Source organism: Mirounga leonina, unplaced genomic scaffold (genome assembly GCF_011800145.1).
Source record: "Mirounga leonina isolate KUSES-001 unplaced genomic scaffold, KU_Mleo_1.0 Mir_165, whole genome shotgun sequence".
NCBI lineage: Eukaryota > Metazoa > Chordata > Mammalia > Carnivora > Phocidae > Mirounga > Mirounga leonina.
In genome coordinates, this window is record NW_023270415.1 from 41,928,721 (window position 1) to 41,954,211 (window position 25,491).

Genomic DNA, 25,491 nt, shown 5'->3' on the forward strand with positions numbered 1-25,491 from the left:
GGCGGGGTCGGAGGGCACGCGGCGTCGGTGTCATGGCGGCGTCCGTGCTGGGCTCCGCCTGCGGTCCGCTGAGGCGCGGCGTTGCCGGCCTGTGCCGCCGCCGGCCGCCCCGGGGCCGGGGGGCGCGCGCGCGGCGGCTCGCGGGGCCCGCAGGGTCCGGGCGGAGCGTGGCCGCGGCCAGCGGATCGGGCGCCTCGGGCGCCGACCGCTACTGCATGGAGCTGCTGCGGTGAGCGAGCGGCCCGAGGGGGCCGGGAGGGCGCGGCGCGACTCGGGGCCGGCGGGGGCGAGCGGACCATTGCCTTGCTGCGCTCCGGCTGGCGGGGAGTGAGGCCGCGGGAACTTTCACGCCGGTCGCAGAATTGTGGCAAAACTCCTTTGTCTGTCACCTTGACCGAAACTTAAGTTTTACCTAGTTAAACGTACTGCATGCACACCTTTTAAAAGTTTGACAGACGACTAGTAATTTTTAGCTAAGTGAGTTCTTACTGTGTCAGGCACTAACTATGCAAAGGACAAGTAATTTACTTACTCTTCGTTACAGATTGTGACGCACAAATGAAGACCTACCAGGTAGGGTTGTGAGGATTAAAGCGTTTAGAACAATGCCTGGCACAGAGCAAGGGCACAGTGAGTACAGTATAAGCCATTATCATCATATGTAATGGATGAGGATACGAAGGTTTCGAGAGATTAGGGAATTTACCTGAGATCAGTAGAATAGTCTCATAAAGTCAAGGCCTGATGACAATTTTGCTCACCCTGGTAACACCAGAAAGGCTTGGCACATGGCAGTCGCTGTTAATCGTGTGTGCAGTCGAGTTAGATGAATCAGGTCACCAGGTGACCAGTGGATCTGGGCAGGCTCCAGCCTTGGAATTGGGCCTGGCTGCAAAGACCAGGGGCTCAGGCCCTGCTGCCCTTCTGCTGCCTTTGATTTATAACAGTGGTGAAATGCTCAAAGTACCTGGTCTTAACTTCTAAGAAGTGCGAGGATCATTAAGCTACCTAGGATTTGATTGGGCTAATAAATCCATTTTTTTTTGAATTTCATTGTAGCACAGTGTAGCGTAACAAAACAGAATTCCCAAGCATTTCAGAATTTTGCTTTTAATCACTTTTAAAAATAATGCTCCTGCCCCACTCTATTTGTTGATTACTTATAACTGAAACAAGATAATCATGGAAATCAGAGCAATAAGAGCTTGTAAAAGCCAAAACTGCTAAAAAGTTATATTCATTTTTATATATTTTAAAGTTACCATTTTTTGATGATAAAAAGACACAAGTTACCAAAATGTTTACCACCCATATCCACTTGTCTAGTGCAATTTTTGACACCTGTAGTGGCCTACCTTCCCTATCCAGAGGTGAATAATCACTCTTCCTTCTTTTTTTTTCTTTTTAAGATTTTATATATATATATATATATTTTTTTAATTTATTTGAGAGAGAGAATGAGATAGAGAGAGCATGAGACGGGGGAGGGTCAGAGGGAGAAGCAGACTCCCCACCGAGCAGGGAGCCCGATGCGGGACTCGATCCCAGGACTCCAGAATCATGACCTGAGCTGAAGGCGGACGCTTAACTGACTGAGCCACCCAGGCACCCTCACTCTTCCTAATTTCTTATGTATTATTATATGTAAGTAATAGTATGATCATTGTATTACATGTATATATTACTATATATATGTAGTATATATACTACATTATTACATATATTACTACATATATGTAGTACATATTTCTACATATATAGTGTGTATATATATACTACATATATAGTGTGTATATAAAATGATCATACTGTTCTAGGGTATCACATGACAGTTTTCTCAAATATATATTTACAAATGGGCAGATATTTAATTTGTCCATATAGGTATTTGAGTGGAATGGACGCTTTTGACTCTAGGGATTTATTAAAAAGCCTGGATTTTGCAGGCAGACCTGATCTGAGTTTATTAATCCTAGGTCCATCGCTTGGAAAAGTTACTCACAGTAAGATTCAGCTATTTCCTCATTTGTAAATTTCTACTCCTACTTTATAGCCTGATTATGAGGATTAAATGCAACGATGTATATAAAAATGCTGGCATATAACACATGCACAGTAGTAGTTTTAATTTTTTTTAATTTTTATTATTTTTTATTATTATGTTAATCACCATACATTACATCATTAGTTTTTGATGTAGTGTTCCATGATTCATTGTTTGCTGTAGTAGTTTTTAAATAAAAACCAAAATTTGTTTTTGTTTAGAAAGATTTTATTTTTTTAAAGATTTTATGTATTTATTTATTTGAGAGACAGAGAATGAGAGAGAGAGAGAAGAGAGAGAGCACATGAGAGGGGGGAGGGTCAGAGGGAGAAGCAGGCTCCTCGCTGAGCAGGGAGCCCGATGCAGGACTCCATCCCGGGACTCCAGGATCATGACCTGAGTCGAAGGCAGTAGCTTAACCAACTGAGCTACCCAGGTGCCCCTAGAAAGATTTTAGGAAGAATTTAGAAAGATTACAATTTCTAGCTTCTGATTGTCCATTAATCTTTGCAGGATTTGGCCTCTGAAATGATCTGGGCAGGGTTGTTTTGGACATGTATCTTATGTAAGGCCTCCAAATACTGAAAAAGATACCAGGCCAGAAGTTCAGGTTAGCCAGGCAGAGCTCTGCTGGGAGGCTAGGTTCCTGGGACTATCTCAAACCTAATTTACATAGGTTTCTTGGGGGTATGGTTTTGAGGAACCCCAAGGCTGCCTCAGGCCTTGGGATTAGCGCTATAAGGAGGCAAGAGGTGCTAATGGTGATGTCTGAAAGTGTACCCGTTCTCCATTCTCCCACAGCCACACTGGGGAACCCCTTTTTTGTGCCTTGATGGCACAGCCCGTGGAACTAGAACTAGCACAGCAATCCTAGCACCAGATGTGCTTATTTTTCATATATCTGCTTCTCTCTACCAGACTGAAATCTGTACCTTAGTGTCTAGCACACTGCTGGTGCATAGTGGGCACTGGATAAATGTTACAGTGAATGAATGAATGAAAGGTTTTTGGCCCTGTTGCTGTATAAAACCATCATAGTATGGAATTTCTCACGATCTGGAACAGTTCTCCAATAACTGGACCTTGTTTGGCTACTTAAGATACCCTTGTCTACCAATAATCGGTATTTATAATAATGATCCTGAGTGATGAAGAAATGGTTAAATATTCAGTATATATATATTTTTAAAGATTTTATTTATTTATTTGAGAGAAAGAGAATGAGAGACACAGAACATGAGAGGGAGGAGGGTCAGAGGGAGAAGCAGACTCCCCGCCGAGCAGGGAGCCTGATGCGGGACTCGATCCCGGGACTCCAGGATCATGACCTGAGCCGAAGGCAGTCGCCCAACCAACTGAGCCACCCAGGCGCCCAATATTCAGTATATTTTACTTAGTGTAAAGAGGTTGGTAATATTGTTTAGAAAAATTTCCAGCCAAAATTTTAAAAATTTTAAATTAAAATTAAAAAAAAAAAAAAACTTTACAGGGAAACCCTTCTCTGTAGAGTATCTTACTTCCCAAAGGTGGTTACCATACTAGTGTATTTCCCTGTAAGAAACCTGAAGTACGTCACATATTGATTATTTTTAGGAGATATGAAACAGGGTATCAAGCCTCATTTTGCAAATTAGGAAATAGATGTGTCAGGTATCATTTCTGTCAACTACTTGAATGGAAACTAAGATTGTAGTCTTGATTCCGAGTCACTATTTTCTCACTGTTTCATATTAACATCCTAGTGTTTTAAACAGTTTTGAAATTCAGAGACTTTTATATTAAAATTTAAAATACATCTATATGTATTTAAAAGTAGAAATTATAGAGCTGTTTTGCCCACACTGTCCATTTTGTAGCTGCAACCACTTATGGTGAGATTTTTTTAGTAGAGCTATTTTGTGATAGCAGGGTTACTTGTCATTATTGCTTCCTTTTGTTTATGTGGAAGTTGGAGGAAATTGTGAAGGGTGCGACTAGAAGAGGTTTAAGTTCTCTGTTAGGCAGACAACAAAATGTAACCAGTTGAGGGGTGCCTGGGTGGTTTAGTCAGTTGAGCGTCCAACTCTTGAATTCGGCTCAGGTGGTGATCTCAGGGTGGTGAGATTAAGTCCCAAGTCGGGCTCTGCACTGAGCATGGAGCCTGCTTGGGATTCTCTCTCTCTCCCTCTGCCCCTCCCTCCTGCTCACATTCTTTCTCTCTCTCAAAAAACAAAATTAAATTAAACTGAAAAAAAAAGGTGAACCAGTTGAAATGTGGGAGTAATCTGAATTTCAGTAGCTAAACTCCATGGAAGGAGGTTGGACCCCCTTTATTTAGATTACTGTTTTATAGGAAATAATGTTATATTTAAGTTCCAATGTATTATAGTGAAAGTAGCCTTGTCGACAGGCAGTCATCCTATGATGTATATAATAAGGATTATATAGTTTTAAACTTTTTATTTTGAAGTAATTTCAAATTGATAGAAATTACAGATAATACACAGAGCTCCAATATACTTTTCATCCAAATTCCCTCATTGTTAACATTCTGAGCCATTTGAGAATAAGATGTAGACATGATGCCCCATTCCCTCCCCTTAATATGTTGGTGTGTATTTTTTTTAAGATTTATTTATTTATTTAGAGCGAGCAAGTGAGAGAGAGAGTGCACGTGTGAGTGGGGGAGAGGGAGAGAGAGAATCTCAAGCTGACTTCCTGCCAAGTGCAGAGCCTGACGTCAGGCTTGATCCCACAACCCCAAGATCATGACCTGAGCCAAAAGCAAAAGTTGGTCACTCAACCGATTGAACCACCCAGGTGTCCCTTGGTGTGTATTTTTTAATACACACAAGGGCCCTCTTCCATGTAACTATAGTACAACCATCAAAATCAGGATATTAAAGTCAATCCAGTATTACCATTGAATCCACAGACTCCATTCAAATTTTGCTGATTATTCGATTATGATTTTCATGCATCCAGGATCATATGCTACATTTGTCAAATCTCTTTAGTCTTCTCCAGCCTTGAACAATTTCTCAGTCTTTCCTTATCTTTCATGAGCTTGACAGTTTTTGAAGAGAACAGGCCAGTTACTATGTAGAATTTTCCTCAGTTGGGTTTAATGTTTCCTTGTGATTTATACATTTTTGGCAGGAATATTACAGAAGCGATGCTGTGTTTTTCTCAGTATCGTTTCAGGAAGCACATGATGTTGATTATCCTATTTCTGTGGTGTGAACCTTTTATTACTTTGTTGAAAAGGTATCTTTTGGGTTTCTCCCCTGTACATTTAGTTAATAAGAAGGTTAATTAGTAACATGTATTTTGTGAGGATATTCTTCACAGGTATGTCAACATTCTGTTTTTATCAAACTTTCACCCATTTAACATTTTAAGATATTAATTGATGATTTTTGACTGAATTGTTACTTTGATAGTTATCCAATGATTATTTAAAATTTTTTTCAGCATGTCTTCTAGATTTATCAGTTGGCATTGTACTTCTGTCAAGTTTCCTTCTCTTCCTATTCATCCATTCTTTTATATTGGTGTGGGCTTACAGCATTCTGTTACAATCTGTTACTATCATTTTTTTTTAAAGATTTTATTTATTTGATGGAGACACAGTGAGAGAGGGAACACAAGCAGGGGGAGTGGGAGAGGGAGAAGCTGAGCCCGATGTGGGGCTCGATCCCAGGACCCTGGGACCATGACCTGAGCTGAAGGCAGACGCTTAACAACTGAGCCACCCACGCGCCCCTATCATTATTTTTTTTGATGCTCAGATTGTCCCAGACTTAGTCAGTGAGAACTTTGTCAGGCCAGTTTCTTTGTCATTTTGACAAGTCCCTCCACTCTGAATATTTCATTACTTTCTGTCCAGGAAGATGTTTCTGGCTTATCTTGTATTTTCCCTGCCCCAGCCCTGACTTAGTTCCTCCTCCAGTGAGCCCTAGTTTCTTCCAGTGGAGAATGGTACTTAGGAACCAAAGATCTAGGTGTTAGGTGTGTTCACGGATACTGGGGGCTTGGGGGATACCATTGCTTCTAGGCTCTCTCAGCAGATGCTGCTAGGAAACATAAGTGTATGCCCAGGCACACACACCCACACGCTCCATATTATTTTCTGTTTTTATGTCTTATCTGTGTCTTTGTCTATGTATTAAAAACTGTGAGTTCATACCAGTACTTGCTGGTATTGCTTTCTTGATTTCTACCTCAGTAGGTCATTTGAATTCTTACTAAAACCAAAGTGATTCTGAAACAATAAAAATTATAAGTACTATATAAATCCAAATAAATTAATAGAGATTATTCTTTTTAACTGGTCTGGGATTGGGGGCAGATACATTTTTGTAATTTTAAGGAAACAAGTATAAAATATAAGAAATTTCAGGCCTATTTTGAATTGAAGCCTTGGTTTTTTTTTTCCAGTTAATTCTAGTCAGCATTTTTGTGTGTGTGTACAGTTTAGAAAGTGAAAAGTGACTGTCTTTTTTTGCCTGTTTGTTATAGGAAACGAGATTATGAAGGCTATTTATGTTCTCTGCTGCTCCCCGCAGAATCCAGAAGCTCTGCTTTTGCACTGAGGGCCTTCAATGTGGAACTGGCTCAGGCTGGTATTAAAATACCTTAAAAAATTATTTGCAAAAATGGTGATAAAATGTGTTTAATGCTGAACAATAAAGAAATAGTTATAACTTAGATGTGCATAAGGTCTCTGCTGGTGATTTCTTTGCCCTGCTATTTAGACTTAACCAATTCAATCCCCAAAATAAACTAGCTAACAAACTTAATGTTTGTCATGATATCAGGGTTGTGGGATCGAGCCTGGTAGGGCTCCTCGCTGAGTGTGGAGTCCGCTTAAGATTCTCTCTCCCTCCCCCTCCACCCCTTCCCTGCTTGCATGTGTGCTCTCTAAAAAAAAAAGAGAAAAAAATTACTTAGTAAAGGAATGAGTTTATTTAAATGTACATACAGTAAAATTCACTTTTTGTGGTATACAGTTCTGTAGGTTTCCTACATGCATAGAGTAATGCATTCACCACCATAGTCATGAAAAAAGAAAAACTCCATCAATCCCCTAAAATTCCCTCATGTGCCTCTTTGTAGTCAGATGCTCCCTTCACCCATAATCTTTTGCCTACCCTTCTGGTTCCATTATAAGAGCTGTGAGCATGCAGAGCATGAGATAAACTACTACTTTTTTGAGCCATAGTTTCTCTATTTGTAAATAGGTATATTGGTAATGACCCTGTGGGTTTGTGGTGAGGACTGCGATCAGATAATCGCTGGGACAGAACCTAGTAAAGGGCCTCATACTCTTGGACATTTAATACATGTTACTTCCTTCCCTGCTTCCTCTAGAAAGCCCCTGGTTCTATTTCCTAGGTTTATCTCCACACTTGACATAATTTTACCATCACTAATCCAATGAAGATTGTTTTTCTTCTCTTCCACTTATTTTTTTAAAAAATTTTATTATGGAAAACTTTGAACATATATAGAATTAGAGAGTGTATTATAATAAATTCCCATAAACCCATCACCCAGCTCCACCAGTTACTAATTTGTGGCCAATCTTGATTTTTCTTCTCTATCCCCACCTACCCCATCCTAACCTCCATCTCAGATAAATTTTTTCATCTGTAAATATTTCAGTATGTATCTCTAAAAGATAACTCATTAAAAAAATAACTATAATACCATTGTCATACATTAAAAATTTAATAACTCCTTAATATCATTAAACATTCAGTGTTCAGATTTTTCCCAGTTGTCTCTCTTCAAATCAGGATTCAGATAAACTCCACATACTGCAACTGGTTCCTCTATCAAATTTCTTTTAATCTAAATGTCCCCCTGCCCCTGTTTTTTTCTTGCAATTTATTTCTAGAAGAAATCTCTTATTTTGGAATGCAAACCTTGAAGATATTGGAAGTAATTTGCAGGTTACTTAGGAAACTCTTAATGACAACAATTTAATTGATATATAGCTTCAAGGAAAAATTAAATGTAAAGAACTAAACTTCATTTTTGGCTGAATTATGTGATTATGCAGTCACAGATACTGATTTTGAGACTGTGAAGAGTGCATTTATTAAGGTTTTTGAACGCGTTTACAGGTTAAGGACTCCGTCTCTGAGAAAACAATTGGACTGATGAGAATGGAGTTTTGGAAAAAAACAGTGGACGACATATACTGTGACAACCCACCCCAGCAGCCTGTGGCCCTCGAGCTATGGAAGGTAAAAACAAAATGCTACTTTTAATTTTTAAGTGTTATTTGAGCATACCTTTTGGTGCATACAGTTTGGCTAGTGGCGGTGGGGAATTTATCCTGAAAATAATCTTAGGATCATGTAATGTTCAGAGCTCTGTTAGTTTTGACAAAGAATTTAAAATCATCTGCTAATAATTTGCACAGATCTTTAGTGAATTTCTTTATTAAAGAAAAAAAAAGGAATTTGGTCTCTTTGTGTTATAAGTTATGTATTTATTTTCCACATATTTGCTGTAGAAATTAAGCCCCACAGATTTTGAAGCCGTGGCAGGTTAATTGTCTGTTCTGTCTGCCCAGCACCTCCTTATTCCAGTGCTCCGATCCATACTGTGGGCTGTAGAAAAACACATACTGATCTTTGGTGAAGGGAGACTTGCCCTCACCATTGTCCAGACACAAATATAAAACTGTCTTGTTGAGTTTGATAGAGTTGCATATTCACTGATGAATCTGAAGCATTAGAAAATGGAAACCTATGGGCTAGAGAATTCTTTGGGTAGCTAGATGGATCTAGCGAATAGTTTCATGCACAGCTCTGCAGAGTTTGGAAATGTGCTACACCATGACTGAAGGAAGGGAATTAGGTGTCTTTTGTCAATGATCTGTGTCCCCACTGTAGTGTCATGAGTGCCAAAAGACAGGTCTGGGGGCGCCTGGGTGGCTCAGTCGTTAAGCGTCTGCCTTCGGCTCAGGTCATGATCCCAGTGTCCTGGGATCGAGCCCCGCATCAGGCTCCCTGCTCGGCAGGAAGCCTGCTTCTCCCTCTCTCTCCCCCTGCTTGTGTTCCCTCTCTAGCTCTCTCTCTCTCTCTCTCTCTCTCTCTGTCAAATAAATAAAATAAAATCTTAAAAAAAAAGAAGACAGGTTCTGTGACGGAGCCACTGAACAGACCTGACCTGCACCTCTTCTCAGGTCTGCCCACCAGCAGAGGCAGACCCTGTTCCTGGGCCCCTGATTGACTTCACAGAGCCCCAGTAAGGATGGAAAGCCAGGCCCCCCACAACTGGGGACTGAGAAGAAAAAGTGGATGGGAAGCTATGAGTATTAGATTAGTTGTTTACCTCTGTTCATCTCACTTTAAGAACCTCAACCTTGGTGACTCCGTTTAAAGAAAAGTTTCTCTAAAGCCTAGAAACACAATGAGTTTATACACAAACATCAGTGCAGTGGGGGTTTATGCTAAGACTTGCATCGAAGGTCCTGGCGTTTGTCAGGAAACATCATGGAAGACCAGAGATTCCTTCAACACAAATTTATCTTGTTCTTGGCCTCTCTTTAAAAAAAACTCAGAAGACGAATCTGAATTGTAGAGTGCTTACACATGTGCCAATTTGTCCAGTTTTAATAGCTGCTTAAATTTGGATGATTGCTGTTGGGCAGCTTTCTGATATGACCAGTGTTGAAGTTAATATGAATATTTGAAAGAAGCAGGTAGTGTGCAGAGCAGTTGTCCCCACTGCATGTTCTCTCCTCCCCATTCTGCTGGAGCGTATGCTTCTTGGGCCACTGTGCAGTAAAACCTTCCATTGGTTCTTTAGAGAGCACTTTTCTGCCACAGTGATTCATTGGTGCTTTTAGGGTACAAAATAGTTGCGTATCTATAATTACATATATATTTCATATGGGCTTCTTCATTTCTCCGTGTATTAATGTTAGTTGCAGTTTGAATTTATGTTTATAGCCAAGGTTATTATTCTATTTGGCATCTGTTTCCAAAATTGTTGATACTTTATTCAGCAGATTTTCAGCTTCTTATTAAGTACTTGTTTTTTACCTTGATCTCTGATTTCCCCCAGAATCAGACGGAAGAATTATATTTTGCGGTCAAGGAACAGCAGCCAGTATGGGTTCAGCCTTGACTAAACAGGAATCTGACTTTCAGTGGTTAAATATTTCTTGAGTACTTTATGTACCAGGAATGGTGCTTGATGGTGGTTGCAAAGATCAAATATGCCTCACTCCACTTAGACATGTACAAAATAAAGCAATATGAGGATTCTGTATGACTGAGGAATCCCAGGCTGATTCCTGGGACTGGGGAGAGACCTGTGGGGAGTTCTACCATGTAATAATGGCAGGGCTGAGAGCACTTTGCAGCCAAGGCCATGCAGCACTTGGAGCTTCTGTTAGGTTCCTGCTGAGCAAAATGGGCTCTGTGCTCCCTGCTTCCACCCTTTGTCACATAGATGTGTGTTGATGAGCATGCTAACTTTTAGTATCATGACATCTTAGAGTCTTAGGTGGAGTATAGGATAGTCCTAAGATTTTGTTTCACTACCATATTTATTTATTATGAAAACATACCTCATTGTTGACTTGATAAGGAAACAATGTTTTTAAAACTTACTTGGAAATAAGTTCAAACTTTCAGAAAGGTTGCAAAATTTAAAATAGTACAAAGAACACTTCTATAAGCTATATCCAGATTCACCTGTTAACATTTTATCCTATTTGTTAATGATTTGTGCAGTGCTCACTTACATGTGCATGTGTGCTCTGTGTGTGTGCATGCAACATGTGCATTTACACACTCATAATTTTCATCTGAATCACTTGAGTGGAAGTTATATACATCATGGCCCTTTATCCCTAAATACTTTAAATGAGTATTTCCTAAGAATAGGGATATGCTCTTCTGTAACCAGAACAGTTACTGACTTTTGTAAATTTAACTTTGATATAATACTTCTGTCTAATTTTCCATTTATGTTCCATGTTTGTCAGTTTCTCTGGTAATGTCTATGATAGTATTTTTCCCCCTCTAGTATTGGATCCAGTCTAGGGTCAGGTATTCGTTGTCATGTCTCTTTCACCTGCTTAATCGGGAACATTTCCATAGCTTCTCTTTGTCTTCTAAGACATTGACATTTTTGAAGAGTATATAGCCCCTTCCCCCCTGGTGTTCTAAAGTATTTCTCATTTTGGTATTGTTTGATGTTTTCTCATGACTAATTCGGTTTATGTGTGTTTGGCCAGAATACTGTAAAGGTAACATGTTCTCAGGGTGTCATGTCTGGAGGCACACTTTGTCCATCTGTCCTTTATTGGCATTGTTAATTTTCATTACCTGGTCAAGGTGTTGCCTGGTTTTCCCAGTCTATAATTATAATTCCTCTTACAAAGTAATTGACTTTAAGACTATGCATGTATCTTCCTCCTCATCAGTTTCTTCCTAAACTTAGCATTCATTGATGGTTCTTGTCTGATTCACTCTTTACCTTTGATGATTGCAAAATGATAATTTCCAGACTCTAGCACTCCGTCAATATTACTGGTTGGCACTTGGCATTCTACCATGAGGAAGGGCTCTCAATCTCCTGTGTTTATTTATTTGTTTATTAATTATTGCTATGAACTCATGAATTCCTATCTTTTCCAGTAGTTTATAATTCATTACTATATTTAATTATTTTGGTGTTCAAACTGGCCCAGATTTGGATAGTGGGAGCCCTTTCAAACTGGCTCCTGTGTCCTTGTAACGTGCACCCCCATCACTTTTGGGGGCACTTTCTATTTTCTGGCACAGTAAAATATTCTAGGATCACCTTGAATCTCCCCTGCCCCAGCTCTGGAATCACCCATTTCTCCAGAGTCTCGTTTCCTTTGAGAGAAATGGGACTGCTGACCATGATCTGAGCACTAGATGTGCTTTTTCCTACTGAGTGTCTTTGTTTGCTAAGATAACACTGTGCCCTGTGGATTATTTTCTTTAGACCTTTAGTTATTCTTTTCATGTTTGGAGAAGTGGTTATTTTCACTAAGTAGAATTTTTATCCTATGGAAAAAAGTTTATGTGGGATAAAGAAGCATAGAAGTCAAGACGCATCATGTAGCATAAGAAAAAAAGTCTAGTGGAAATGTTTTGGATGTATCATCTGTACTTGGAAATGTTTTGAAATGTTTGCTAGGGACATTTTCTTTTCCCCTGATATTTCTTTAACATGGCTGTTTATCTGGTGATGAGTTATTACAAATGTTTCCTTACCTAGTTTTGTATTTGGTTTGTTTATTTTATTCAGGTCTGCTTAAGTCATTTCTAGTACTTTCTAAAAATTTACAACACTCTTGTTTTTTTAGGCTGTCAAAAGACATAATCTGACCAAAAGATGGCTTATGAAAATCATTGATGAAAGAGTAAGTTGAAATTGCTCAAGTCTTAAGTGTTTTCTTCCTTTTTAATCTGTAAGCTAATTCCTCAGGGAGGAACTGTCTTAATATGTGTATTCTATTTTGGAAGAAGGAAACTTTTAGAGGACTGTGCCATTCTGTCCCTTCTCCCTCACTGCATGCCGCCCACCTCAGCCCCCTGGCCCTGTGTCTTGAGTCAGACAGGCAAACACAAGCACCCAGGCAGAGGCGTATATGTACACACCTACCTGCTACTGTTTTGTGGGTTTTGGTGTTTTTTTTTAATGGAAATTTTCGGACTTACACAAAAGTAGAAAGAATAGTGTAATATACTTTATCTGTAACCCAGCTTTAGCTATGAACACATGTCTACTTTTGTTTTATCTATATTCTACCAACTCGTCTCATTAAACCCTACAGGATTATTTTAAAGCCAACCCCAGATATTATATTAGTCAATCTGCAAATGTATATGTATCTTGAAAAGATTTAAAAAAGGCTTTTAGAAAACATACCCACAATAAATGATCATACCTTAAAAAATGACAGATAATTCCTTAATATCATCAAAACTTGAGTAGTCGTGCACATACTTTTTTTTTTTTTTTAAGATTTTATTTATTTACCTGACAGAAACACAGCGAGAGAGGGAACACAAGCAGGAGGAGTAGGAGAGGGAGAAGCAGGCTTCCCGCCAAGCAGGAACCCGATGCGGGGCTCGATCCCAGGACCCTGGGATCATGACCTGAGCTGAAGGCAGATGCTTAACGACGGAGCCGCCCAGGCACCCCAGTCATGCACATACTTTTATGTACACCTAGTATTTGGATCTCTATCCAGATAGTAGAGGCAGTAAGGAAAGTCTGATGGTTCTAGTGAATGGAGTACTATACTACATTCTAAGAACTGAGTTCTAGGTCCAACCAAGCATGCAAATTGCTCTCTGTCCTGGGCTAACTTATATAATCTTTCTGACACAGTGTTGGCTCAGTGTTCTCATCAGCCTGATATTTATCACATACTGTTGTCATGAAAATGTTAAGTTTAGTTTATTTGGCTATAACCCATTAATAACCATAGGCTATAGTAATTATAATACAAGCCAAAATGGGAGATAATGATTCAGCATTTTAAAAAAAATTGCTCAGTTGGCCTACGGAGTTAATTGGCACTAAAAAGATCTATTTTTCACGTGTTTTCTGTTTTGTTTTTTTACAATTTATTTATTTTAGAGAGACAGTGCATGTGCACATGTGGGGTGGGGTGCGGTGCAGAGGAAGAGGGAGAGAATCTCAAGCAGACTCCCCACTGAGTGTGGAGCTTGTTGGGGGCGGGGGGAGGGCTCAATCTCATGACCCTGAGATCATGAGATCATGACCTGAGCCAAAACAAAGAGAGGCCTAACTGATTGAGACACCCAAGCACCAAAGGTGTTTCTGTTATTATGAGGTAAAGACAGAGATAACTTTTTGGTTTAATGGAAAATAACATTTGGTATTTGTAGGGAGGGATATTTAAGAGTAAAAGACTGGGGTCAGTCTCCCATGTTGATCTTTAAATTCGATGTAATCCCTATAAAAATTCCAGCTGCCTTTTTGCATAAATTGACTAGCTGATCCTGAAATCCATATGGAAATGCAAGAGACCCAGAATCACTAAAGCAATCTTGAAAAAGAAGAAAGTTAGCTCCAAAGTTACAATAATCAGACTATGGCATATTGGCATGGCATAGACATATAGATCAATGGCAGAGAATTGAGAGTCCAGAAATAAACCCATATATTTATAGTTAATTGATTTTTTTGACAGGGGTGTGAAGATAATCCAATGGGGAAAGAATAGCCTTTTCAACAAATAATGCCAGGACAACTGGATATCCACATGCAAAGGAATGAATTTGGATGCCTATTTAACACCATATACAGAAACTAATTCCAAATAGGTCAAACACCTAAATGTAAGAGTTAAAACTGTAAAACACTTAGGAAAAAACATTGGCATAAATCTTTGGGATTGCAGGTTAGGCAGTGATTTCTTAGATATGATACTAAAAGCCTAAGCAATAAAAGGAAAAAACAGGTAATTGGACTTCAGCAAAATTAAAAATTTCAAGAAAGTGAAAGGAAGCCCATGGAATGGGAGAAAATATTTGCAAGTTATGTATTTGATAAGGAACAAGTATCTCGAATATGTAAACAACTCTTATAACTCAACAATAAAAAGACAAATAATCAATTTAAAATTGGGCAAAGGATTTGAGTAAACATTTCTGCAAGGAAGATCTACAAATGACTTTCATTAGGGAAATGCAAATCAAAACCAGAATAAATGACTTCTTTACACTCATTAGGATGGCTGTAATAAAAGAAATGAACAATAACGAGTGTTGGTGAGGATACAGAGAAATTAGAGACCTTCATACATTGCTGATGGGAATAGGAAATGGTGCAGCCACTTTGGAAAAACCGTTTGGCAGTTCTTCAGAAAGTTAGACATAGAGGTACCATTGACCCAGCAATTCACTCCTATATTTATATGCAAGAGAAATGAAAACATGTGTCCACACAAAACTTGCACACAGACGTTCATAGCAGCGTTATTCATAACAGTCCAAAAGTGAGAACAACTCAGAGTCTATTGATGAGTAAATAAAAACATAATGTATATCCATACATGCAATATTATTAATAATTTCTTCAGTTAAAAAGAATCAGGTACTGGCCTTGGAAATCCCTTTTACGAAGATGGTGCTGCAGGCTAAGAAGGAAGCCCCTGCCCCTCCCAAAGCCGAAGCCAAAGCAAAGGCTTTGAAGGCCAAGAAAGTGGTGCTGAAAGGCGTCCACAGTCACAAAAAAGATCCGCATGTCACCTACATTCCGACGACCCAAGACACTGTGTCTGCAAAGGCAGCCCAGATATCCTCGAAAGAGCGCCCCCGGGAGAAACAAGCTTGATCACTATGCCATCGTCAAGTTCCCCCTGACTACTGAGTCAGCCATGAAGAAAATAGAAGACAACAACACACTTCTGTTCATTGTGGATGTCCAGGCCAACAAGCACCAGATCAAACAGGCTGTGAAGAAGCTCTACATTGACATGGCCAAGGTCAACACCTTGATCGGGCCTGATGGAGAGAAGAAGGCATATGTTCGACTGGCTCCTGACTGTGATGCTTTGGATGTTGCCAACAAAATTGGAATCATCTAAACTGAGTCCAGCTGGCTAAATCTAAGTTTTTTCACCAAAAAAAAAAAAAAAAATCAGGTACTGATACATGCTCCAATACAGATGAACCTTGAAAACCTGCTAACCGAAAGAAGCCAGATACAAAAAACTACATATCGTATCCCTGCATTTTTTTTTTAAGATTTTATTTATTTGAGAGAGAGAGAGCGCACAAGCAGGGGGGAGGGGCAGAGGGAGAAGCAGAGTCCCCGAAGAGCAGGGAGCCCAATGTGGGGCTCGATCCCAGGACCATGAGATCATGACCTGAGCTGAAGGCAGACGCTTAACCAACTGAGCCACCCAGGTGCCCCATGTATCAGTGCATTTTTATAAAATGTCCAGAACAAACAAATCCATGGAGACAGAAAGTAGATGAGTGGTTTGCTGGGGGATGAGGGAAGGGGGAGATGGGAAGTAACTGCTTCATGGGTACAGGGTTTCTTTTTGAGGCGGGAAAGACATCTCGGGGTTAGATCGTGGTGATGGTTGTACAACTTGGTGAATATACGTTACCACTGAATTGTACATTTGAAAAGGATGTATTTTATGGTATGTGAATTAAGTCTCAAGTTTTTTAAAAATGTAAAAGATCAGACATAATTTTTTTCCCTGGGATCATTGCTGGTTCCATTTTCTTCTGATTAAAAAAAAAGGAAAGGGTATGTTTCCTTAGCAATAGAGTCTTTGTAAATGTATTATTATAAAAGTAGCTAGATGTTCTTGCTCTGAGATGTACATTTTTCTGTTTCTGGAATATAGTGTGATCAGGTAACATAATCATCCCTGTCACTTTATTGAACATGGTTTCTTTGGGGGTGGGGGCTGGTTATGTTCTCCTTTCCTCTTCTAGGCACCTTTTCTTTATTAAGAACATGGACTTAACAGTTAAAATATATGGGTTTGAATCCTGTCCCTACCACTTATTAGCTGTGTGACCTCGGGCATATTACTTAATGTATCTGTGACTCAGTTTCTTCATCTGCCACGTGGAAAAAGCATTAATTCCTTATCTTTTGGGAAGAGGTTTTTAGGATTAAGAAGATAATGTCTAAGGTGCTTAAGTGAGAACTCAGTTCTGTTTCTCATGATTCCTTGGGCTTTCGAAGGAATGAAAAATTAAAACTAACCCCATGTCTGTGTGATTTGTACGCTGACATTATTCCCAAGGTATTATTTTGAGGGGTGATTTGTAAGTATTGAATGTGTAGGACTTTAATATTTTAATTTTAAACTTATTGTGTACTAAACAATATATACTAATTTTTTTATTCTTTATTAGTTCTTTAGGGCCAAAACAATGGTGCCTTTTCTTTATAAAATATTGACAATTCATCAAACTTTATTTGCATTTTGTTTGACTATAGGAAAAAAATTTGGATGACAGAGCATATCGTAATATCCAGGAACTGGAAAATTACGCTGAAAACACACAGAGCTCTCTTCTTTACTTAACACTAGAAATACTGGGTAAGTCTTTTTTCTGTTTTATAATTCTCTTTTTCAAAGAAAATACCCTTCAGACTTGACTCATAATTTGACAGTCTGATTAGTTTAACACTGAAGTTTTTCTTTGTACCACCAATAAAGGAAGTTTTTTTTTTTTTGTTTTTAAACAAGAAGGGGAATATATAGCTTTCTTTGGAGTACAGACTAATCACAATACTCAGGCTCTCATAAAAGTACTTTAGCTGCCTCATGGGAATACTGTGATTAATACTCTGGTAATTGCAGATGATTTTTCTTTTTTAAGTGTCTCCTACAATTTGGAAGGCCTGGGGCCTGACTCTTCCTGTCAATAATACTTCCCTACATTAAAAAGAAAAAAAAAAGAGTAGAAAATATAACACTGCATTTCTCAAAGTTTTTATGAGATTTTTCTTTTTCTTTCCTCTTAAAAATAAATAAATTTAGATGATACTTTTCCTCACCTGACTTTAAGTTGGTGAAGTCTTATTGTAATGAGGAAATTATTTGGACCAAAGACAATAGCCTCTCTTTTGAAGAAGGTCATATATCTTTATGTCACCCTAAAGGAATAACACAAGTCCCTATTGAGATTCCCAGGCCTCTTTTGCCTGTACACCCGGTGACATGTTTGCCAACACAATGAAAGGAGGGAGCAAAGAGCAGAATGTTTGTGAGGCGTATATTTAAAATGAGGTCATATGGAAATTGCATGGAGGAGAAGAAATGGAAGACTTGTGATGGTTTTCCAAGACAGCTGATTAAAATTCCAAATGTGTTCTCAGTGTGCTGTAGTCCGAGGAAGACTCTTTTATTTAAAAGTTGAGGTTCGGAAACCTGTTCATTGGTAAACAGTCAGCTTGTTCTCATGCCCAGTTTTGCTCAAGGAAGTCCTGTTTTTCAGATATAAAACATAGGATCAGCACCTGCTTTTCCATGCGTAGGTGGTTTCTCCAAGCTGCTTCTACTGAGTTGTTGTGCATATAAGGAGTAAAGAGCAGCCCTGTTGCTTAATTTCTGAAATCATAGGTGTAAAGAATCTTCATGCAGATCATGCCGCAAGTCACATTGGAAAAGCCCAGGGCATTGTGACTTGCTTGAGAGCAACGCCCTATCATGGAAGCAGAAGAAGGGTGTTCCTTCCCATGGATATTTGTATGCTGGTAAGACTGTTACTTGTTTCCTCTCATGATTTACCTCAGGAACTCAGGGAGGGCCGAGGTCTCTTGGTTCTTTGCTTCATCTATTCAAATAACTGCTTTGAAATGAATGCTGATTGCCTTTTGGCTCCGGCTAGCAAGTCAGAATTTTATCAGTCAGGCACTTTGGACTCTGAGGGATACATGTGTTTGTTTTCTTGCTTGTATAATTTTGTTCTACCTGCAGCGGTGGTTAATTAACATCTTGTTGCATATTCTTCTAGGTGTGTGTGTGTGCGTGTGTGTGCATACACACACGTGCATCTACGGATATGTTCAAAGCAGAACAGGCATTATACTGTACATACTATTCTATCACCTGTTTTTCTTGAACTAAGTTAAAGTGTGCCTTTAGATTCCTAACGTGATACGTATTTTCCCACACAGCATGGGGTTTCACAAGAGGATTTTGTACGGAAGAGCCAGGATAAAAACGTGAGAGATGTGATATATGACATTGCTGGCCAGGCACACTTGCACCTGAAGCACGTAAGTAGCCTCTCTGCCGGACCATTTGGGAGACGGCCATTCTAGACGTGGCCATTGCTAGAGTGTGGTTATGGTCCCCAGCCTTCATTCCGCTTCTCCTTGAAATCCCAGTAGGTTTATCTCAGGGACTATTGTGAACTCTCTCCAGTTTTTTATGGTCCCGCTTTCTCCTTCTCAGCGGATGAACACATCCTTCCTCAGCTTCCTCACTGAGCCCCTGCCTGCTCTGTGCCCCCACCAGCTCTTGCTCGCAGGGGACAGGCTGTTTCTCTGCCTTGCCAGGGCCGATGGCTCCTTTCCCGGGGGCTCATGGTCTCAGCGTCTGCAGCTGGCCTGATAATTCGCCCCTTTTCTGGGCAGCCTGTGGACCCTTCTGTGGCTCATTTCCCCCTCCCAGTTAAACTTTTGTGAATAAGTGGTCCATATTCATCATTCCTTCAAGGCCAGCATCACCCTGGCACTGTTCATCATGCTCTCATTTCGCTTCCCTCCCGCCTACTCTGATTAGCACAACTAAATAATCTCCTTATTGCCACGTTTAATGGCACCTAAAACTCTCATTCACATTAACTCTTTCCGCTTTTGACACCACAGACATTTTTTCCTCCTTGAAACTTTCTAAAATCTTTTTCCCTTGATTCCCTGACCTAAACTGGTTCCTGATTTCTCCTGCATACCACTTTCGGTGATTCCTGAGTTAGTTCTTCATGTTTTCTCAAACTGTAACTTGTCTTCTGTTGACTCCCCCACCCCACTTTCTTTTTTTTTTAAGATTTTTAAGTCATCTCTACACCCAATGTGGGGCTTGAACTCACAACCCTGAGATCAGGAGTCACGTGCTCCACTGACTGAGCCAGCCAGGCGCACGCAACCCCCCCTTTCTTGAAACTATGTCCTTTATTCCAATAATGCTATTCCTTCCCGATTCTCCTGGAACTATTCCTTGATTCTCATGATGCTGTTTCTTCCTGGTTCTTCTTGTGAATCCTGCCTCCCTTTTTTTTTTGAGCTTCAGTGGATCCTAAAGACTTATCATTTACCTGCAAATCTCAGGGCCTTTGTACTTGCTGTTTATCTGCCTGGAAGATGCTCTCCACCCCCCAACTCCTTCACCCCAACCCCATAGTCAGTATTAAATATCACCTTATCAGAAAGATCTTTCCTGGCCACCGTATCTAAAATAACATCCTCCCGGGGCACCTGGGTGGCTCACTCATTAAGCATCTGCCTTTGGCTCAGGTCATGATCCCAGGGTCCTGGGATCGAGCCCCACATCGGGCTCCCTGTTCGGTGGGAAGCCTGCTTCCCACGCCCCTTGCTTGTGTTCCCTCTCTCACTGTGTCTCTCTCTGTCAAATAAATAAATAAAAATATTTTTAAAAAATAAAAAAATAAAATAAAATAACAGCCTCCCTTTCCATCACCCTCAGTCCCTTTACCTGGCTTAGGACTTTTCACTACCTGACATACTAAAAGTTTGTTTAATGCGTCCCCACCTCATAGAATGTAAGTGACTTTGGTTCTATGCTGTATTTCTTCAGCATCTAAAGTGCCTGGTACATTATAGGCACTCAGTAAATACTTGTGAAATATTAAATAGGTAATCAGATTGTAAGCTTTTTGAAGGCGAAGAGTCTATCTTAATCTTTTTTTTAATTTCCTGAAGCACGGTGTAGATAAAATACATGGAACTTTAGATGAAAAATTACTTAAAACTAGCAGAGTTTTAGGTAAGATCTGAGAACACAACAGAATCATTAAATTAGCCCTGTGTTGGAACCTTGGAACCTGAATAGTCGCCAGTTGATGGACACTTAAGGCACCTGAAAAATACAGATTCCTAGGCCTCACCCCCTGGAGATACAGTCAATCTGGGATGGGGCCAGGAATTAAAATTTCCAAATGATTTTATTTATTTTTTTATTTTTTAATTTTTTTTAAAGATTTTATTTATTTATTTGAGAGAGAGAGAGAGCACAAGAGGGGGGAGCGGGAGAGGGAGAAGCAGACTCCCTGCTGAGCAGGTAGCCCGATGCGGGACTCGATCCCGGGACTCCAGGATCATGACCTGAGCCGAAGGCAGTCGCTTAACCAACTGAGCCACCCAGGCGCCCCTCCAAATGATTTTAAACAGCCACATGTGAAAACTACTAGTTTGTAGGTTATGTGAACTAGGGCCCTGGAAAACAGGTTTGGAGAAGAGTATTGAAGGACTGAAGAAAGAGTATGGAGTTTGGGAGGCTTTTGAGAGGCACTGGAGCATGGGAGATGAGAGTGCAGACTCTGGAGCCAGAACCTCACTTTCAGTCCTAGCTCTGCAGTTTACTAATCATGTGATCTTAACCTCTGTGCCTCAGTTTCCTCCTCTGGGAAAGAGGGTTATATTAGTACCTAACTCAAAGGGCTGTGATTTGGATAAATGGGTTAGCATGCATAAAGACTTCATAACTGTGCCTGGCATATCATAAGTGACATGTTTCCTCATTGTCACCATCAAGTAGAGCAGGGACAGTCGTGTTGTACATGGGAGAACCTGGCCAGCAGTGTTTGAGACAAATCTGGGGAATGGGAGATCAGTTAGGAGGCTTATTTAGGACAGAGAGAAAGAGGATCTGACGTAGAGACGGTAGATGTGTATATAGATTTACACACACACACAACAGAGGTGGAATCAACTAGACTCGATGACAGATTGGGTTGTGGCAGGATCAGGGAGGGGGAAGGCTGCAGAGTTCAAGTTTAGGTAGTGGTGGTTCCATTCAGAGACTACAGTGAAAAGAAGCAGTGGGGTGCTGGTGCTGATCAGTAGCCTGTGGACCAGCTGTTGGACATCACTGAATTTAAGGGGATTCGAGAACACTAAGGGAGACAGGCTATTGAAGATGGCTGGATTGTGACTTTGAAGGAAGGTCAGAACTGGAGATAGAGATTTAGGAGTCATCCACATAGAAAGCCTGTGGTTAAAGCTCTAAGTGTGGATGGTATCAAGGAGAATGTACATCTAGACATGAGGACTGAGGGCAGAACCCGAGGCCCACCTCTGCCTCTCAGGTCAAAGGAATAAGGGCCATTTATTAGGAAGAAGGGCCATTTATTAGTGATCAAAGAAGTAGGTGCACTAAGAATCAGTCTCTTGGAAACCAAGGGAGGAGAAAATTCTAAGAAAGGGGAATATTAAAGTTTTGCATGCTGTAGAGAGGTTGAAAAGAAGGGTATGGTGATTAAGTAAATCCTGGATGATCTTGAAAAGAGCAATTTTAGTAGACAGCTGAGGGTAAAACCAGAGTGCAGGCTGTAAAGGTGTCAGGAAGTAGAGGCAATGTCTGATTGCTGAAAACGAAGACCTGCAGACAAGAGCGGGCGTGGTGAGTGCAGGATGATGGGCATCAGCGTGAGTGCATCAGGGCTTCACAGTCCAGGGTAGTAGTGACTTAGGTGGAACAGGTGAAGTTGGAGCCAAGATGTGGAGGCCCTGGAACTCCAAAATGAAGACATAAGACTTGGCGTATCTCAGAGAGTTAAGTTAAAGTAAAAATAAAATAGTGACTAAGAACGTTCATTTGGCTGCCTGAGTGAACTGAACAAAAGGTTGAGAATGAAGGCAGGAGATCAGTTAGGAGGCTCTTAAGTTCACGTAACCAGGACATGCCCACCATCTAAGCTAGGGCGGTGCCGGGCCTTGTGAGTGCAAGTATTTCTTCCTTCCCCCCTCGCTACAGAGCTACAGGGCCAGAGTTGTAAGATGTTGTAAGGCAGCTGGAAAAGGCCAAAGCCAGTCTGCAAGAAAGAATGGGATTCTTATTAAAGTACTTTTTCCTGAGTCCTTTAGGCTTAAGAAATTAATTTTAATTGGCAAGAGAGCTATTTTCTTGCCTTTGAGAGAGGCCCTAGCTGTGCTGTTAAACTTGTAGTGTTGCTTTGTGATCATTTTTAGAGGCAGAGTGTTTATTTCCAGAAATATTTACATTTGAAACCAGTTTCCTTTTGTCTTCCTTTGTAGGCTAGGTCCTTCCAGAAAAGTGTTCCTGTGAGAGCATTTCCTGCTTTTCTTCAGACGGTAAGTAGATTAACAGAGAAGGCTGTTGAATTAATGAAACAGACGTGTGTGATCTCTTTTTCTATTTTGTAAGGTTCCCAGTGCAGTTCTTTAGTGTGGGACTTTGTTTTTGCTTCCCTCCCTTCTGGTGGGTTTTGTTCATTACGTTCTGCTTTTGGTCACAGCCGTGCCTGTGTTTCTGGGGCAGGTGAGTGGAGTCACCAGACTGCATAGGTCTGTATGGGTGTGTGTACACACACACCATTAGCCAGACTTTCCTTTGGATCAAATCCTTATTTGTGAATGTCCAGCTGAGCTCTGATTCAGAGGTCACGTTTCTTCTGTATTTTAATGGAATTTTCTCCTAGTTGTAAAAACTACATCCTCAGAACAGAGATTTGGACGATATAAAAAAAAAAAATGAGAAGGAGAGAACAATCACCTATAATGCCGGGACCCAGACATAACCACTGCTTATTCTGTTCTCTTTTTTATTTTCAATGAATTTTTGTGTATAGTTGAAATCACACTTTATATGTCATTGTTCTACTTATCAAGCCATCTAGCGACATCATTAAAAATATTTATAAATACAGTATTTAATGGCTATATAATATTCTATCATGTGCTGGCACCTTAATTTCATGAACTATTCCTTATAAGTAGATACTATAAACTATTAAAATGAACATAGAATCCTTAAAGATGGAAAGTTGATCACAAAATATTAACTATTTATAACTTAATGTTACAGAACGTTATGAATAACATGAGCTCTTTTTTCCAAAAAAAAGAGAGAGTGTGTGAAAGTATATTAAAATATCTTCAAAGTTTTTTTCTTTCTCATTCTCTTCTAAAAGTTTTAATATTTGATATCTACAAATGAATATGGTCTATCTATATTTGTGTGCACGTGTTAAAGCATAATGTCACGAACACCCATGAGCTCACCACTCAATCCAGGAGCGAGAATGTCACCATCAAACCACACTTGTGTGCTTTCCCCCATCTCATCCCCCTGCCTCTGCTTGCCTCCCCCAAATAGCTCTCTGAATTTTGAATTTATTATTCTTTTTTTTAAAGATTTTATTTATTTATTTGACAGAGAGAGACACAGCGAGAGAGAGAACACAAGCAGGGGGAGTGGGAAAGGGAGAAGCAGGCTTCCCGCGGAGCAGGGAGCCCGATGTGGGGCTTGATCCCAGGACCCTGGGACCATAACCTGAGCCCAAGGCAGACACTTAACGACTGAGCCACCCAGGCACCCCTGAATTTATTATTCTGTTGCTTTTATTCCACAAGGGCTCTTCCCCGTTTTATATATTCCTAAACAACATATTGTTTAGTTTTGGTTTTGAGCTTTATAAAAATGGATCATACCTGTATGTCTTCTAGGTCACACATTTCACTGCAGTACATTTCATTGTGTGACTAGTGCTTTTTTTTTTTTTTTGTCAAAGACCTGGATTGTTGGCAGGTTTTTGGCTAATACAACACACAGCAGCTGTGCACGTATCTCCTGTTGTACACATCGCTAAGTTTAGGGTTTAAAATGTCGATGCTAAATTTGTACGTACATTTGTCTGTCTGTGTGTGTATGTAGGAAAAGAATCTGGGAGAAAATACAATCCCTTTTGTTGTCTTTTGGCTCATCGGATATTCTAGCGAATCCAGAGCAGGGCCTCTGCGGGATCACACAGCTTGTCCTGCAGACACTAGGGGGTGCTGTGCACGTGGACTGAGAAGGCAAGAGGTGCCTCAGCATTGTGCAGTGCAAAACTAAGTGGCTTCTCTGTTTAATCAAGTTATTGCAATAAACTTAAAATGTACAAATTAATAAAAATAACTGAAAACCATAAAATAAAGAGCACGGTCCATTGCCACTGCTTTCCATCCTACTCCCCAATCCCCACGAAAGCTTAATCAAGTTTTGTGTGATGGGGGAAGCGTGGGGTGACATTTATAGGGACCTGTGGTTGTTCTCCCAGGTTGCAAATTGTTTTCTAACAAGAACATGGAGACCCATTAAACTTTTCCACAAAATAATTTTTTTTTTAACAAACAACTTAAGCTCGTCCTCAGGGCACAATGCATTTGTACAGGGGGAGGTGGTGGTGGTGTTCAGTGTCCTTGATGGAAACACCTCTTCTGTTTTCTACAGAATATAGTAATAATACCTGACAAACAATAATTTCTCTAATTTTTTACACATTTTGTGTAAAACAGATTGTAATAAATTTACGTTCTAAAAGTTATGATCAGAATTGACTTGAAATTTCTAGTACTAGCTCTTTGATACTGTTTTACTGGTCTAAAAGAAACTTCTTAGATGTCTTTATTTTCTTTCTCCCTTTTAAAATTCTCATTTAAATTCTTAGTACATAGAAGACCATCTCAGGGAAACTAAAATAGCCTTAATACTTAGAATTTTTCTTTAGTTTCTCTAAAAACCTTAATCATTCTGTGACCTCATGACCATTATTCTCCTTTTCCAGGTTGCTCTGGAGGACTACTTAAAGAAAATTCAACAGGTGGATTTTGACATATTCCACCCATCTTTACAGCGGAAGAATACGTTACTTCCATTATCATTGTATATTCAGTCATGGAGAAAAGGTTATTAAAATAATTTTATGGCA

General features: G+C 39.9%; 1 protein-coding gene across 2 annotated transcripts; it reads left to right on the forward strand.

Moving 5' to 3' along the window:
• The first annotated feature begins 17 nt into the window (after window positions 1–17).
• NDUFAF6 (NADH:ubiquinone oxidoreductase complex assembly factor 6) lies at window positions 18–25,491 on the forward strand. Of its 2 annotated transcripts, XM_035011556.1 has the most exons (9): window positions 18–229; window positions 6,545–6,644; window positions 8,155–8,277; window positions 12,390–12,446; window positions 17,030–17,132; window positions 18,159–18,292; window positions 18,716–18,817; window positions 22,817–22,873; window positions 25,348–25,491. In XM_035011556.1, exons 1-9 carry the CDS (start codon window positions 33–35, stop codon window positions 25,474–25,476), a joined length of 1,002 nt encoding a protein of 333 aa, XP_034867447.1. In that variant the 5' UTR covers window positions 18–32; the 3' UTR covers window positions 25,477–25,491. The 2 variants fall into 2 exon arrangements, with proteins under 2 accessions (XP_034867447.1, XP_034867448.1); XM_035011557.1 differs by lacking the exon at window positions 18–229 and having other exon boundaries at window positions 6,546–6,648.

What these genes read in the sequence shown, in the direction of transcription:
- NDUFAF6 (XM_035011556.1), top strand. Translation starts at nt 33, where the DNA reads ATGGCGGCGTCCGTGCTGGGCTCCGCCTGCGGTCCGCTGAGGCGCGGC. An exon ending in TGGCCCTCGAGCTATGGAAG is followed by an intron (nt 8,278 to 12,389) that starts GTAAAAACAAAA and finishes TTGTTTTTTTAG; the next exon opens with GCTGTCAAAAGACATAATCT. An exon ending in CACACTTGCACCTGAAGCAC is followed by an intron (nt 18,818 to 22,816) that starts GTAAGTAGCCTC and finishes CTTCCTTTGTAG; the next exon opens with GCTAGGTCCTTCCAGAAAAG.